We start from the raw sequence: 16,117 nt of genomic DNA on the forward strand, positions 1-16,117 counted from the left end.
GTGGAAAAAATTTTGAAGTCGTCTGAAAAGTTCTCGAGATATGGCGATACGCAAAAAATTAGAATCAACATTAAGGGATCCAAAACTTGGACAGCACTCCAGACCAGTCTATAGTGACTATATATCCTAGATTGTGGTTACCCCTTTTACATTTCGGGGGTCAGAAATGCGGATCCCTCTAGTAAAAGGTATGTTTATTCAGAGAAATCACGTTTTTGTGCCTGCTGTCGTTAACTTAAAATATCGTCTGCACTAATTAATTAGCATACTTGAGGTCACCTTCTAAAACCTTCAAGATTGAGTCTTAGAATGTGAAGATGCAATCATTAGACCAAAAGTTATTCAGGGTGGTATTGTTTTCTTTTTCGTTATTATTTGACTCCCACATAAACAAATTCCTTCATAGGGAGGAATCGAGTTATATTTTCTTCTACCCGAGTGACAATTTCATTAGGTTAGAATAGAAAAATAATGGGATCGTATCAAGGTTAAGTGAGACATTGTGGTTTCTGTCACACAGGCGAAAAACCACATTACCTTATCAAATGCGATTTCCTGCACAAATAAAGAAGTTAACAGCTCTAAAATAATCGCTAATACAAGATAAAGAGATTTATTTTGTTCTTTTACTTATTCCCTTTTCTTACTAACAACTGTGAACATGACAACCTCTATAACGCTTAAGTATATGGATGTTTATAGAGTTGACTGCAAAATTTACGAAAAATCGTTTTCTTTTTATATTTTTCTTTTTTTTTTTTAAGTAATACTTCTTTTGCGACTTCCAACAAGGTTGCGTTAAACGTTTAAAGCTACATTTTTATTGGCCGGGAAATCACGTGGTAGGATCCAGTTTTCCCTCATTCATTTCCATATTGTTTTGGTTCTCACAAGCATAAAAATAATAAAAGTATTGTTTTTCTATAAATATTTTAAGTTTGATTTGATACACATACAATTTAATAGGGTAGTATTTTTTATTTTCAAATTTAGTGGATAACAATTGTAAAAAATGAGTGAAAACAATCCCACGGACAATGCGACGGATTTAAGGTTATGTCAAGGTACGTCTATCAATTGATAGTGGATATCAATTGATTGTTAGGTTTTCTCTTCTGAAATTACATTATGACGCATTCACATACATTAATACAAATACATTTTCCATGGCGAGAAGATGAGGCAACCACAAGCACTTCCACTGGTTCAAGAGGTCCACGAGGGAAAAATGCACAATATTACCGTGATTACAGGAGCACGGAAGCGAACGGAGCAGGAAAAAGAGTCGTTGAATAGAACTAGTGATCCTTCTACGACTGCTGATCCTTCTACAATTAACGTCGCAGGTTATGAAGTTTAACTTCTTCCGCGCGGTGGGACTCCACGCACTATTTTTTTTTTTTTTTTTTAATGAAACGACATAGTAAGAGTTTTAAACTTCAATAGATTAATTCCCACTGTAGGGAACAGGGGGGAATGCATATTTTGGAACATTTTTTAAACACACATTACATGGAACATTAATTAAAATTATAAGAAAGTAATTTATTAGGATTTTAAAGATCCTATTATATTATTTAATCCTCTTAAAGATCCTATTAATTTTGATAATCGCTGAAGCATTTACCACATTCCTCGTCAGTGCACCCTTAAATCGAACTAACTAGACGTGTTATAAAATTAAGACGTAAGGAACACAATAGATATACCCGCGTTATCCAGGGCCTGTTCTTGAAATGCGGGGGTCCCTAGGCATAGAACTGTCAGGGACCCCCCCCCCCTCTGGTCCTTACTTTAAACTGAATTTACATGTTTAATTGAAGTGTTTTTAAATTATTTATAACACAAGTAAATTACGATATATCTCTAAATTTCAGCTTATATTTATTTAAATTTTTGTTAACTCATAGCTCTAATAGACACAAAAAAGGAAGGAAAAACACAAAAAGGAATAATTTGTAACATTTAGGGGGCCACAGAAAGGTGGGGGCGCTAGGCCTGGGCCTCTCAGGCCTTATAGTAAATCAGGCACTGCCGTTATCAAGAATTCGAAAATTCATCAGTTCTGCTTATGGTTGGAATCTAAGGCATAAATTCAATTTCGACAATGCCAAATTTATTTCCACCCCAGTCATATCAGCACATCTTGATACACTGGAATCGTGTTTTATTCATAGGAATGCTGATTTCCTTGTTAACGACCTTAGTTCGTCATCACTTTTGTGAGGAAATGCATTCTACACTGATTTACCCCTCTCGCCTACTGTGGTTTTTCTTCTCACCTTCATTTTTCCATTTTTCGCTATCAACTTAACATTTTATATTTCAAATTACAAAAATTTCTTCGCATTCACATAGGAAAGTCTCGAAAACGGCCGCCTGTTTTTGAGCGCCATGTCGACTGTTCTTTCCAGTTTGCATATTTTTAAGGCGAATGAAGTTTTAAATCCAGTAATAATTTATTAAGCATCTAAGTGAATGGTAAAAAAAAAATTTTAAATCTATTTAAAACAAAATGGAGAGTGTACTGATATTTACGATTGAGCCGTTTTCTTGGAGGGGATGTGCATAGTTTTCATGTTTACACAAAATTCTACAACGGATCAAAATATTCATCAAATTATGACTCAAATATTAAGGAGTCGTAATCTGAAAAATAAGGTTATAATAGTTCAGATAGTATAGCGGCCGCAAGTTGTGGCCCCTCTATTTCATCTAACTTTTTTTTTCGTACAAAGCCATTTAATTAAAAACATGTTTTTAAATATTTTGTCCTCCAAAACTATTCGACCGATCTTTGGGTAAACAAGTTTTAGCAAAAATTGTATGCAAAAATCTTTTGATTTACTTCATTAGTTCAGGAGATATGACGAAATACGCAAAATGTGGAATTAACATTAAGAAGCCTTCGTAGTGAGCAAAAAAATAAATAAATAAATTATAAACCACCAGGGCAAAATTTTTCAAAATAATCAAAATAAAATCATTTAATTTTTTGGAACAGTAATAAATATATCAGACTATTTTTAAAAAAGCAAACTACAAACTAAAGAATTATTAATTAGCTCCACTAAAGCGAAATAATAAATAAGCGTTATGATAACTGAAATCGACACCATAAAAATTTTATAATATAAAAATTAATGAGTTTTTTTTTTTTCATAGAATGACTGAATTTCCGAAAAATTTTAAGCAATGAATCCTGTGGGCACGGCGATATACTTGAACCTTATATATAATTAGCAGAAGTTACCTTGATTGGAACGATTGAACTTAGAGATTTTCACTAGCATTATTAAAATTTAAAAAAATTGCATCAAAAATCCAAATTTTTCAATTCGTCAAGTCTATTTTTTAAAAATTTCAATTTTTATTCTTAGAAAATCGGATGTTCTGAACAAATACTAAAATAAAGAATATCAGGACGAAAAGCTAAAAGTCAGGACAAAATATTTTTTCATCGAGAAAGTCGGGAATATCAGGACAATTACGAACCCTAAAATAAGGCCCCCAAATAGAAATACTTTAAAGGTCAAAAATCCATATCTGTCAAGAAAAAAATAAATAAATAATCGAGATAATTTTATTGTACCCGATTTCGTCCGAACCAATTAAATAGCCTTCCCCCCACAAACATAATTAGAGCGAGCAGGGGGCGAAGCCTCCTAGTATATATAATAACTAGTAATGATATTAGACTGTAAGTCTACTTGCAACAATGAAAATTTTATTTCTAAAAGTAATACAAAAATAATTATGCATTAAATAGAAAAGAACTGGTTAACAATGAACTCACATTGTGATTTTTGTAAAAAAAAAAAAAAATTTCACATTTCGAAAAAAAATTCGACATAGAAAGGTTATGAGACGAAACCCATCGACATAGGAATTCAAATTAACATGAGTAACATGTAATGCCAAGGGAAAAATATTTTTTGACATAATAAGGTTTTCGAGTTATCAAAGTTCGAGATATCGAGGGTAAATTGTACTTGAAAATCCGTTCATCTCCTACAATGCTATCTTTTTTTTCAATTTGCGCAAAATACATTTTCGAAAAATCAGCTGCTATCGAAAAGGAATTCTTTACACGTAAAAAGGTTTTCGAGTTATCAAAGTTCTATATATCGAGAGTAAACAGTACATAAAAATCCGTTCCTCTCTTACAGTGCTATCCTGTTTTAATCTGCGCACAATACATTTTCGTAAAATCAGCTGCTATCGAAAAGGAATTCTTTAGACACAACAAAGTTTTCGAGTTATCAAAGTTCGATATATCGAGAGTAAACTGTACTTGAAAATCTCTTCATCTCTTACAGTGCTATCTTTTTTTTAATTTGCGCACAATACATTTTCGAAAAATCAGCTTCTATCGTAAGGGAATTCTTTAGACATAACAAGGTTTTCGAGTTATCAAAGTTCGATATATCGAGAGTAAACTGTACTTGAAAATCCGTTTATCTCTAACAGTGTTGTCTTTTTTTAATTTGTGCACAATACATTTTCGAAAAAGCTATCGAAAAGTAATTCTTTTGTTTACAGATATTCAAACGATTATACAATGTATATATTAAAACATATAATATAAACACGAGTGAGAGGTGTGTGGAGGGATGGTAAACAAGACTAGGAGTGAGAAATGGCATTCTTGACAAAAGAAATAAGGAAAATGAGGACTTCAGAGAAAGAGATGGAGTTAACAATGGAAAGATGGTTACAAACATAGAAACTGCCACATTTATCAGGAAAAGTATTAAATAAAAAAAGAAAATGAAAGTGAAGCAGGAAAATAAATGATAAATAAACAGAGTGACATACTTTCCTTTCTTAAATGTCCTACCTTTACCTGAGCTGAGATTACGGGGGGGGGGCGACAATTTAAAGATATCTCTATTAAGAAAATTCTATATGAAATAACTATCTTTGATGTACCTTTTCTAAGAATTTACTGACCGAATTTTCAAAAATAAATATTAAAAAAATTTTCGTTTCTTTAGTTATAATGCACATTTTAACACGGTTATTATCCTATTGCTTATTCTGAATTTCAACAATGAGAAAGCAGAAAAATCAATAACTAAAAAAAAATTAACTTTCAAGGTAAATAAAAAAAAAATTATTCAGCGACAGAAATGTCAACAGAAAAAATAATGATAATAAATAAATAAAATACTAGAATCACTCTGATTCAAATCTACTAGTACTACATCTACTAGTTTTTAAAAAAAAAAAAAAAAATCCCGTTTAAAATCAATTTGGCGCCTTGGCGATTGGAATTGGCGTGGAAATCATGATACGGAAATATCCCCAATCTTTCTCTGAATCTGGGCAAAATTACCATCTGTGGATTAATGTATGGAGTATGATTGAATTTTTCCCTGTAAAACGGGCTGTGACGTGTGTGGCTGCAGTGGCATTCTTGGCCATAGAGAGAGCCACTGATAATGCGGGTAAATAAATTAAGTATGATTAGATCCTCCCAGTAAAACGAGCTGTAACGTGTGGCTGAAGTCGTATTCTTGGCCATAGATGGCGCCACTGAAAAATACAAGAAACGCACCCTCTGCCTGATGGCATTGGCAAATGGCATAAGTACAACATAAAAATATTTAATCTTGTGATTTTAAATGCTTTAATTTGAAGCAAAATGTGTGGTGCCACACATCTTGGTACACCCCTTGCTACAAAGTGTAAAGATTTTAAGAAGCGCTCTTCTAAGCGTGACATCATTTATGGACAGCTAAACAACAACAACAAAATTTTTAATAAGGAACTTTTTTGGAACAGCAGATAACAATTGACCCTTTTTTCCATATATTGCAGACTTTAAAGTTAAATTCTATTGAATGTCGATGCCGTAAGCTAATTGGAAAATCCGGCATTCAGCAACCATCGATATTTTGCAAATCGCAAGGCTAATTGTATAAGTCTCCTATGCTTTCTATTCAGCCTAGTATTTTAAGGCCTATTACAAATAGACCAGTTACTTTTAGGTAAATTAGAGAATGTCCTGTAGCTCAAGTAACCTGGTTATTCCAAGCCGTTCTCAGAGAGATTTGTAGGCTCATTGCAATAGACCTAAGCAAATTCAGACTGATTGGGTAATAACGTAAGAGTTTGAAAAATAGAAAAGTGAATGGAAAATTTCAGATTGAAAAATTGGAGGGAAAATCCGAATTTTACAGAATGAATTATGCACTCGGCTCGCGCCGACCACAGTTGTGACGTATAATAGCCCCAGTGGTACACAGATCATGGGTTAGTCTTTTATTGCGGTCGCGCTAACCGGGAAAAATTTAGTGGTTTTCCTCCCTATGTAAAGCAAATGCGGATTAGTTCCATCAAAAAGTCCTCCACGAAAGCTAGTTTCTCCAAGAATTAGGAATTATTTTGTCTTCTGGGTTTAGTACAAAATTACAAGGCTATGGAGTAAAGCATTGATGGTTGTAAATTCAGAAATAAATTGGTTGTTTAAAGCCAGTTATATATATAAAAATATTAAATTAGCCTATGACATATTCAAATACAACCTGAGCTAAAATAAAATTTGTTACTGGTGGCTTTCGACTCATCTGACCAAACTATTGGGACCATATTTTCCAGATCACAGCTACCAGATTTTGAGGTCTAAGAGTTCGATTCCATCGGGGAAAAAAGCATATTTGATCCTTTTTGTGCCCGATTTCGTAACTTAAAATATTGTCAACACTAATTAATAAGCACGTGAAAAGTTAAGCTATAACATCTGGATCGAGTTCCAGGGTTACTTCAAAATGTTCGCTTTTCTTTTCTTTTTTTAATTTTTATTTTGTTTTTGTGCGCTGTACTAGCATAAATTACTATGTTTTGATAACTTGTGAGCGAGCGAAGCAAGCTTGGGTCGCGAAGCAATCCGAAAAGACTTGCAAAAGCTGTTCTAAGGGTTGGAGAGGGATAGATTCTAGTTATCTGTTAATAAAAAACTCTTAAAATTATATAATAATTCTTTCGTTTTATTTGCAAAAAATCGTTGAAAGATATTTCTTTCCTTCTTTCATAACAGGGGTTTCCAACAGGGGAAGCAGGGGGCCGCAATTAAAAACACTAGTCAAATGGCGGGTCGAAACTTTATCAAAATTTTATATAGGACTCTTTTCATATTTGAAGGAACATTAAATATTACTGTCAGATTTTTATCAAAGGTTTTTTTAATATTAAAAAGCAAAATAACTAGCATTACAAATAATGCTTGTTACGTATCATTTTGAATCTTCTCTTAATCAGAAACTTAATCACAAGATTTTTTTTTCTTTTAATTTTAATTCTGTGATAAATTAACATTTTTTCGACTTTTTAGGAATTATAGCAACAACAACAAATTCTCGAGAATCTAAAATAATTTTTTTTTCCTTTTCCGCTCATGCGGTATTCAATGTAAGGAATTTAAACAAAAAATAATATTCATTCCCTCTTTTAATGCGTTTTAAAATTTACTATTCGGTTAATTAAAATTTAATAAGTCCAAAATGAGTGGTTTCAGAAAGTTAAATGGGAGAATTTCTTAGAGAAAATTTCTGATACGCACATGCTAAATTATATTCGCAAAAAAAAAAAAAAAAAAAAAAAAAAAAAAAAGGAGCAACATACATGATTAGTTTTGTATTTGAATAAATATTTTCTTGAATGCAAAACCTGAGAAAAATTTTTTTTTGCTATGTTGGTATGTTAAATTTCACAGAAACGAAGAAATTAGATTTTTTTTAACGAAAGAAAAGTATTTTAAACCCATACAGATTTTTTACAAAAATTGTCCTAAAAAACACAACGAATATATTTTAATTCGCGGGCCACAAAAAAAGGCTTCACGGGCCGCCAGTTGGTAACCACTGTTTTATAACTTTCGAAACTCACGTAACCCCTTTAAGCCAAGTACCAAAATAGATTTGGGAGGGGTGATATATGGGGGCGTGAAAGAATTATGTGCCCTTACCTGCCACTATACATTATAAAGTTTTAATTTTTCGGATGGCGCGACTTAATTCCCCAGTTGCCGTTCGAAAAGGAGTCGTCCTTTTTGACCGCGCTCTCATGCGAGAAGAAGAGTTGTTATGATCATCGATTTTTCTATCAAAATAACTTCTTTTTTAACGCGCTCTTTCAGCCGGAGAAGAAGAAATGAGAGAATAAAATAATAAAAAAAAAGAGAGAGAGAAAGAAAAGAAGCGCGCCAACAAACAGAGCGACAGCCAAGGTTAGTTTCCTTTTTCTTTGTTTCCGCTTTTCATCCTCAAATAATCACATGGCATTGAGAATATTTGCGATCGAAATTCGATCGGTTTAGGTTTAGAACAATACTGAGAATGCAAAATTTTTCAGAACAATGACATATATATTTGTCAATAAACTGGATCGGCTACGTACTTCTTTGAAAATATGTTGCCAATCGCATTGGAACAAAATACAAAGAAAAAGAAGTAATGCTTTTTCACAACTCTCGAATTATTTCGTTCTATTTTCTGACGATAAAATAGTTACTATTTTGAAGAAGGAAAGAATCTTATGTGGGGGAAAAAATGAAATTTGGGAATAAATATTTTTTTAAATATTTAAAACAGATTGGTAAATATTAACACTTCATTAAGATAGCCACAAACACTTATACAAAATTTTTAAAAAAACAAACAAATTCCTGATTTTAACAGGACTAAATTTATATTAGCCAGATTATTGTAACTGGCGGCATAAATTTTATTACAGTAATTTTTAAGTTTTGCCTTTTTTTTTCCTTTTTTTTTTTACACATAAAACGTATCACACTACACATTTACTAGTTTTTAAAATTGAAAATAAAAATAAAAAAAATTTTTTTAGAAAAATATTATTACAAGACAAATATTTTCGGGGGGAAAATATCGCACGTTTAGGAACCTTAAACTCATTTTTTTCTGACTTTTTGAGTAATTTAAAGAAATTCCTTGACATTTCCTGGATTTTTTTCACACTCGATAAAACTCCTTGACTTGACCCTGTTCTGTGGCCACCCAGAGTATAATTATTTCGTCTCGATACTTATAACAAAAAAGTTTCCCGATAGAGCCAAAATCAACGGTCCCACCGCAGGTACAGGGCAACTAATTATAAAATATGGCGATTAACAAAAATTGACGGCCAATTGCGTGTTTTTCCGTGGGAAATGCACCCCAAGTGTTAATAAATATGGAATTATGAATAATTTAATAATATTCTGAAAATTACTTTATTTCATACTTGTTTTTCATAGTTGTTCCTCATTTTACTATATTTTGAGGAATAGAATATATCAAAAATAAAGCTTTATATTAGTGATTAATGCTATTTTTTTTATCGTACACGACGAGGACCTATACGACGAGGACACGACCTATACGAGGGTTGCTATTTATATTTCTGACCTAATAATGAAAAAACAAATATGTAGGATCGAAATTGGTTTTATTGTTTTTCAAAATATTCTCCATGACGATAAATACACTTTTGCATGCGTTTGAACCAATTTTCAAAGCACTTTTTCCAGTCCGATTGAGGTAACTCCAAAATATGCGTTTTGAATGCATCAACCGCCTCTTCGGGGGTCGAAAATCGTTGTCCACGTAATTTATTTTTGATGTGTGGGAATAAGAAGAAGTCATTGGGTGACAAATCAGGGCTGTACGGCGGATGACCCATCAGTTCGATCTTTCGCTCCGTCTGAAATGCCTTTGTTTGAGTCGATGTGTGAGAGCTCGCATTGTCATGATGAAGAATGATTCGCCTGTTCTTCTGCCTTTTTCGAATTTCTCCGATGACTTCTGGCAAACAAATGGTCGTGTACCATTCAGAATTGACCGTCCTGCGTTGCTCTAACGCCACTGTTGCCACACGACCGTTAATGCCGAAGAAACAGGCAATCATTTGTTTCGATGTGCTTCTTCCTCGAACAACTTTTGTTGGTTTTGCCTCGTCTTGGAAGACCCATACAGTTGATTGCTGTTTTGTTTCCGGCTCATATGCATAGATCCATGATTCGTCACCTGTGTAGATGTTATACACAGCCTTTGATGTACCTTGAACGTATTTTTCCACCATTTCCTTGCACCAATCGACACGAGCCTTTTTTTGAGCATTTGTCAGATTATGCGGGATCCAACGCGAACAAATTTTTTTTACGCTCAAATGTTCATGCAATATTTTATTGATGCTAGTCATACTAATGTCCAAAGACGCCTCTATCTCACGGTATGTCAAATGACGATCTTGCTTTATCAGTTCACGCACAGCATCGATCTTTTCTGGCACAACAACGGATTTTGGACGACCTGCACGGGATTCGTCCTGGATCGAACATCGACCACGATTAAATTCGTTATACCAATTTGTTACAGTGCTGTAGGATGGCGCTTTAACGCTGAATAACGCTCCCGTGATATTTCCGGGCTGGAGTGTTCAGTAGTAACGAGCCAATAAGAATAAAACTAATTCATTTCTTTTGCCAGGAAAACATTTCATTTCTCATTTTACATACCAGATGGCAGTACCAGAATAATTTTAAGGTAATTGTAAATAGTTAGTTTATTTTAAACTAGATGTCAGCACTAATCAAAGATACAGGGATAAAAAAATAGACACTTTTATGACCGTTTTTTTTTTTCGAAAGTAACCGATCGTTAAGGGGGTTAATATTAAACGATAGCAACCTCACTAGATCAAGTTTTTCTAGAGACAATGAAAAAAGCGCGACGCATGTAGAACAATCCAATCCACAAATAGTATAACTATACTAAAACCGAATCACACTTTTCTTTAAATACAATAATAAACGAATTTATTATTAATTATTTATCATTAATTATTTTTCCCTACGCAATTTCTTTTGGTAATTAATATGGTCAGGATACTCATAAGATTCCTTTGATATCCCTAATCTAATAACAGTTAATTATTGTTCATCTGCCCAACCTAAAACCACAACTGGTACAATTTTATTGTTTTTAAGTTAGTTTTGAGGACAAATCCAATAGAAGTTCTAAAAATAATCAAGCGCGGTTTCGTCTTAATTACCTAGTAAAACGATGCTCTTATTGTTCCACTTTTTATAAACGTATTTATTGAGCTGTCGGCCCTTCACTTTGCGACGAAGGGAGTTTAAAATATCTTTTAATAACACATTAAAGAAGCTTTTAATAATGTATTTAAAAAAAAACATTTAATAATTTTAATAGGCGGTTCAGGAGATAATGCGCTCGCCTCTCAGAGAGATTGCGCCCGCCTCTCAGTGAGGTGTCCAGGGTTGGAATCCCAGCAATGGCTGGTTGATACGAATTCCGCACCCAACTCGCACCAACCACAGTGCTGATCTAAAATATCCTTAAGTTTAAATTCTTTGGTTCTCCCCACACTATTGCATTGATTTATTTTGCTTTTGCTATATTAATACAATATTAGAAAGCACTCTTATTTTGCAGATATAATCGTGTGAGCTGATGACAAGATTATATCTTTTTCTTATTTATTTTCCGGCTTTTCAATTTTTTTTCTTTTTAAATACTTTTTTAATAATTTCATAAACATATATATATATGCATATACATATAAGAAAAATTATTTATAATCATCGAAAAAAGTTTTAGTAGAAGAAGAAAAAGTGTTGAAATGTTTGCATACATTTTTTCCTCTACTGAAGTGGAAGTTCAAGTTCATGCAATTTACAGAATTAAGTAAGAGGAGGAAACTAAAAGTTTGAATTCGGCTAGATTAAAATATAGATACAATTTTGAACTAACTACTTAAAGCGTGGAAATTTTCTTAAGAAATTAAAAAAAAAATAGTAAACATAAAAATTAGTATTAAGATCAGATTTAAAAAAAAATTCATGTTTTTAAAATTTCGAATTAAAAATAGAGACATTCTTAGTTTGATTAACCAATCCCGAGAATTAAAAACATTTAAACCTTTTGCGGTTGGACCCTGACATGACGGACATACTAAAATTTACATTCATGTTTTATCTACAATTTACGGATTCGAAATAAAAAGAAAGTCAAACAAATGACTTTTTTAATGTAGCTTTTTGACTACTGCCATTAAATGACTGGACTGACAGTCAATCAATCATATTGACAGGCCTTCTAAAAAAACAGAACACAAGTCGAATGCTTGTTCCATATTCTGTTGACAGTCACACGCGAAATTTTCACTAATTTCTGAAAGATCTATATAGCTATAAGACGAATATTTAATTAATTTCATAAAAATATAGCAAAAAAAATATAGGTATGAAAGAAAAAAATATAAAATTTGTTACTTAGATAACCGTAAGGCCGTCACGAATTCGCCGATCACAGTTAAAGAGCATGAACTTGAATTCCGAAACTGAAACTAAAAAAGGTTTCAGTTTAACTTCGTCTGCTAGTTTCCTTAGCTTCTATCGTTCGTATAGAATAAACCTTGTTCATAAAATATAAAATGTCATAAAAATATATTACAATTGATTATAATAAATACATAAACACTTACTAAGGCTCTTCGAATTTTTCAGAGCATTCGTTTTCCGTCTGGTTTGTCCGAGTGATGAGAACCAGTTGCCGAATTTATGGTTTCCGAAATTACTGAAAGTACTGCTCTTGTGGAGTCCCATCACTTTGAAATCCATAACGCACAAACACTTTATTTCGAACAATTCACACCATTTTAATTCAATATACACTGCTTGTCAAGGATTCAAAAAAAGCTCTAAGCCTAAAACAGACATTCAATCGGAACGAGCAGACGACATTTCCTTCTTTTTTTCCGAACGATTCCGAAATTCAATTCTAGTAGTTTGGAACATATTCGAACACAAAACAATTCCCATTGTTAATTCGATTTACAAGTTATAAGAATCTGAGAATATTATTGTTAATTATTTCGGGTTCCGTTCTTATTTTGACGAGGGAAAAAACAGTGAAATACTGTAATAGAACAGTTCCGTTCGATCGGGATGCATCACTGTTGAGTGCCGCAGCATCTGAGGAAGGAAACGCGAGTGACAAACGTGTGTTGGAGGGTTGCCGGAAAATGCAGCTACACTCAGCGCCATTCACAAGATGTGCTCATCAGAAGCCAGAAAATCGATCACAGGCTCGGGGCTTCATTAGAAGGGTACAGCACTGCTTTTTTATTTATTGTTCTTTTTTTTCTTCTTTTTTTAATTTTCTACTTCTGAATCAACTCTGACGTGAGAGAAAGATCCAACTCTTGTTCATAAAACACACGGTTAAGAGAGTCGTCAGCCAAACGACGCGTAACGTAATTTCTTCGGAGGTACGGAAAATAGAAATAACTTAGAAGTTCTTTAAAAAAAAAACTAAATAAACAAAATTACATCTAGGAATGCAGAGAATCAGCATTTATTTCAGCATATTGATTTTCTTATAAAAGGGTTTGCTTATAAGGAATTAAAATGATTGGTGTAAACTAATTTTGATTTGCATTAATATAATTTTTTATAAAAATAATCATAATTTGCAGAAACGAAAGGTTGGGTGTCAACATCGGCTAGATCAGTGGTTACCAACTGGCGGCTCGCGAAGCCTTTTTTTGTGGCCTGAGAACTAAAATATATTAGTTGTCATTTTTTGCGGACAATTTTCGTAAAAAATCTATATGGGTTTTAAATACTTTTAAGTTTTATATCTTAACAATTTGATATCAGTTGCACATTAATTGTTTAATACATAGGTGCACAATTAAAGTTATTGTAGCCAGAATTTTTTTTAATATGCAATTAAACATTTTAAAAAATCTACTTCTTATTTTAATTTGTAATTCAATGCTTTTGTTTCGTACAACTTGAAAAAAATCTGACAATAATATTTAATGTTCCTTCAAACATAAAAGAGTCCTATATAAAATTTTGATAAAGTTGCGGCCCGTCATTTGACTGGTGTTTTAAATTGCGACCTCCAGCCTCATGTAAGTTGGAAACCCCTGGGCTAGACGCACGAGAAGTAAACAACTCACATTTGAAACTTCGTTTATGAGTACGTTTGTGTACTCACATTTAGGACTTAATTTAGTCACCAATCCAGGGTCTAAATATCAAGAAAATTATTTTGTCAAGGTTTAAAAAGGCTGAATAAAATTAATTGCCAATCAAAAACCCATTTTAATTATGATTTAAACGTCCCATATGAATGTAAAGACTGATTTACCTTTTGATGTGAATACTGTTTTATTTGGTTGGTTACGCTGTTTCGATAGCGCTCCTTAAGCTATAGTATTATAAATTTTTTTTCTACTTATGCTTTAAAATGTATTATCAAAGTCTGTATTTTTTTTTTTTTTTAAACTTCAAAGAAATTTTAACAGTTGAAGTTCAATCCGCTTTGGCGATTAAAAACCCTTAGAAAAAAAAGTCATTGGCTGCAATAGGTTTTAATTGCTAACACATTAATAACAGCAAATAAATGCGCAGTTTGATTTTAACAAAGCAGTTAATTAATTTGTTTTATTGTCCACGAAAAGCGTAATGGGACAATTAACATTTTTTTTCTTAATATTAGAAATATGTTTATAGTTATTGAACATTTTAATAACAAATTCGACACCCGGTGGCTGAGTGGTCGGACCCGCTCCCGTGCGGGTCCTGGGTCTGGGTATGATCCTCGGGCCGGGCAAGGTTGACTCAGCCTTTCATCCTTTCAGTGGGTCGACAAATGAGTAATAAGCATGGTTGGGAACTAAACACTGGGGGTTTCGCGTTCGGCTGACCACCTAACCGGAACATCTGCTCCTGCACCCCAGAGCCCATGATCAAGAAAACTGAGATGGGGACAGAAGGCCTTGGCCCTCTATGGGCTGTCCCGCCACTGAGTTTAGTTTAGTAATAACAAATTCGCCATGATACCCCGACTTTGTTAAATAAATCTGAAAAAATTCTAAGTATGACTATGTAAAAGACAAAAATTAAATCCACTCTTTTTGCAATCTCAGTTTATACTTACACGTATTGCCGTGATTTTTAAATGTATGACTTTAAATATCGAGAAATTCTTATTCAAAAATACGGACCAGCCGGTCGCTGGAAGCGGTTTAAGTTAAATATTTTGTTAGCATATTATCAAACCAATATATTTATTTTTTCCACACAATGTCATTATTTATTAATTTTACCCCTCAAAATTTTTAACAGCGATTTAAAGGATAAATAAGCTTGTAAAAAAATTTTTTTAAACTTTGATTGTTATTATTTAAGTTTCCAAGATGGCTTCCTAGATTAATTATTTTAAAATTACTTATCTAAAAAGAAATCTGGCAATAGTGCACATTCTTCTAATAAAATGCCTGCATAACAGTCGTTTCGTTTAGAGTTCGTTATACAAGAGTTTTGTCAAATATATCCGACATTGGCTCTTTTCTGAATAGCAGCAATTTTGAAAATAAGATATCATTTTCCGCCAAATAATTATCGTTTCCCATTTTATTTCATTTCTTCTTGAATAATAAAGGAGTCGCCTAATTTCAAACGATCGATGAAATAAGCATTCGATCTTCGAAATATTTTCATCATAAAATAAGATCTTTTTCAATGATAAAATAAAGAGGGAGGGCTCACCTTTGAATTTCCTAAACAGCCCACTCTGTATGGACCTTTTCCTTCTTTTCTCGAAATAACTAACTTGATCTATCACAGAATTTGACTCTGGAAGGCTTGGAGACTCTGAAAAGAGATGGGGAATGGTTTAGTACTCACTACTGGAAAAAATTAGAGAGATTTTTCAAAGCGTTACAGATATATATGTAAATATATAGCGTCGTTGCTGATAGGAGGGACAAAAACAGGTCTTGGGCAGAGAAACGGGGCACAATATTTATTTAATAATAATTAGAGAGAGAACAATCATCCAAGTGACGCCGGGATAGTCTGGTCAGTAGGGCGCTGGGCCCATGTTCGTGGGTCCAATCCCCGCCGAGCGAAGACTCCCCGTGTAGTAAATAGTGACTGATGCACGTTAAATCTGACGAGTCGCAAAGACCTCCATGTTCCCATAACACATCAATACCTCTGCGCTATATAGAAACTGCCAGCATTGAAAGTGTTTTTCTTTATTATTTTAAAAATGGATTTTAATAATTTTTTTTT

General features: G+C 33.0%; 1 protein-coding gene across 6 annotated transcripts in view; it reads right to left on the reverse strand.

The window, feature by feature from the left end:
- The window catches only part of LOC107440460 (cyclin-dependent kinase 5 homolog), a 102,882-nt gene that overhangs the window by 62,597 nt on the left and 24,168 nt on the right, over window positions 1–16,117 (reverse strand). For 5 of the 6 annotated variants that reach the window (XM_087168525.1, XM_087168542.1, XM_087168531.1 and 2 more), the window contains exon 4: window positions 15,590–15,694. In XM_087168525.1, the coding sequence (XP_087024651.1) occupies window positions 15,590–15,694 (105 nt within the window). Of the gene's footprint in view, window positions 1–12,510; window positions 13,024–15,589; window positions 15,695–16,117 lie in introns of those variants that run through there. The other variant, XM_087168566.1, reaches the window with a different exon arrangement.

Source organism: Parasteatoda tepidariorum, chromosome 1, assembly GCF_982258835.1.
Source record: "Parasteatoda tepidariorum strain Cologne lab strain chromosome 1, Ptep-v5.0, whole genome shotgun sequence".
In the NCBI taxonomy this organism is placed as follows: Eukaryota; Metazoa; Arthropoda; class Arachnida; order Araneae; family Theridiidae; genus Parasteatoda; species Parasteatoda tepidariorum.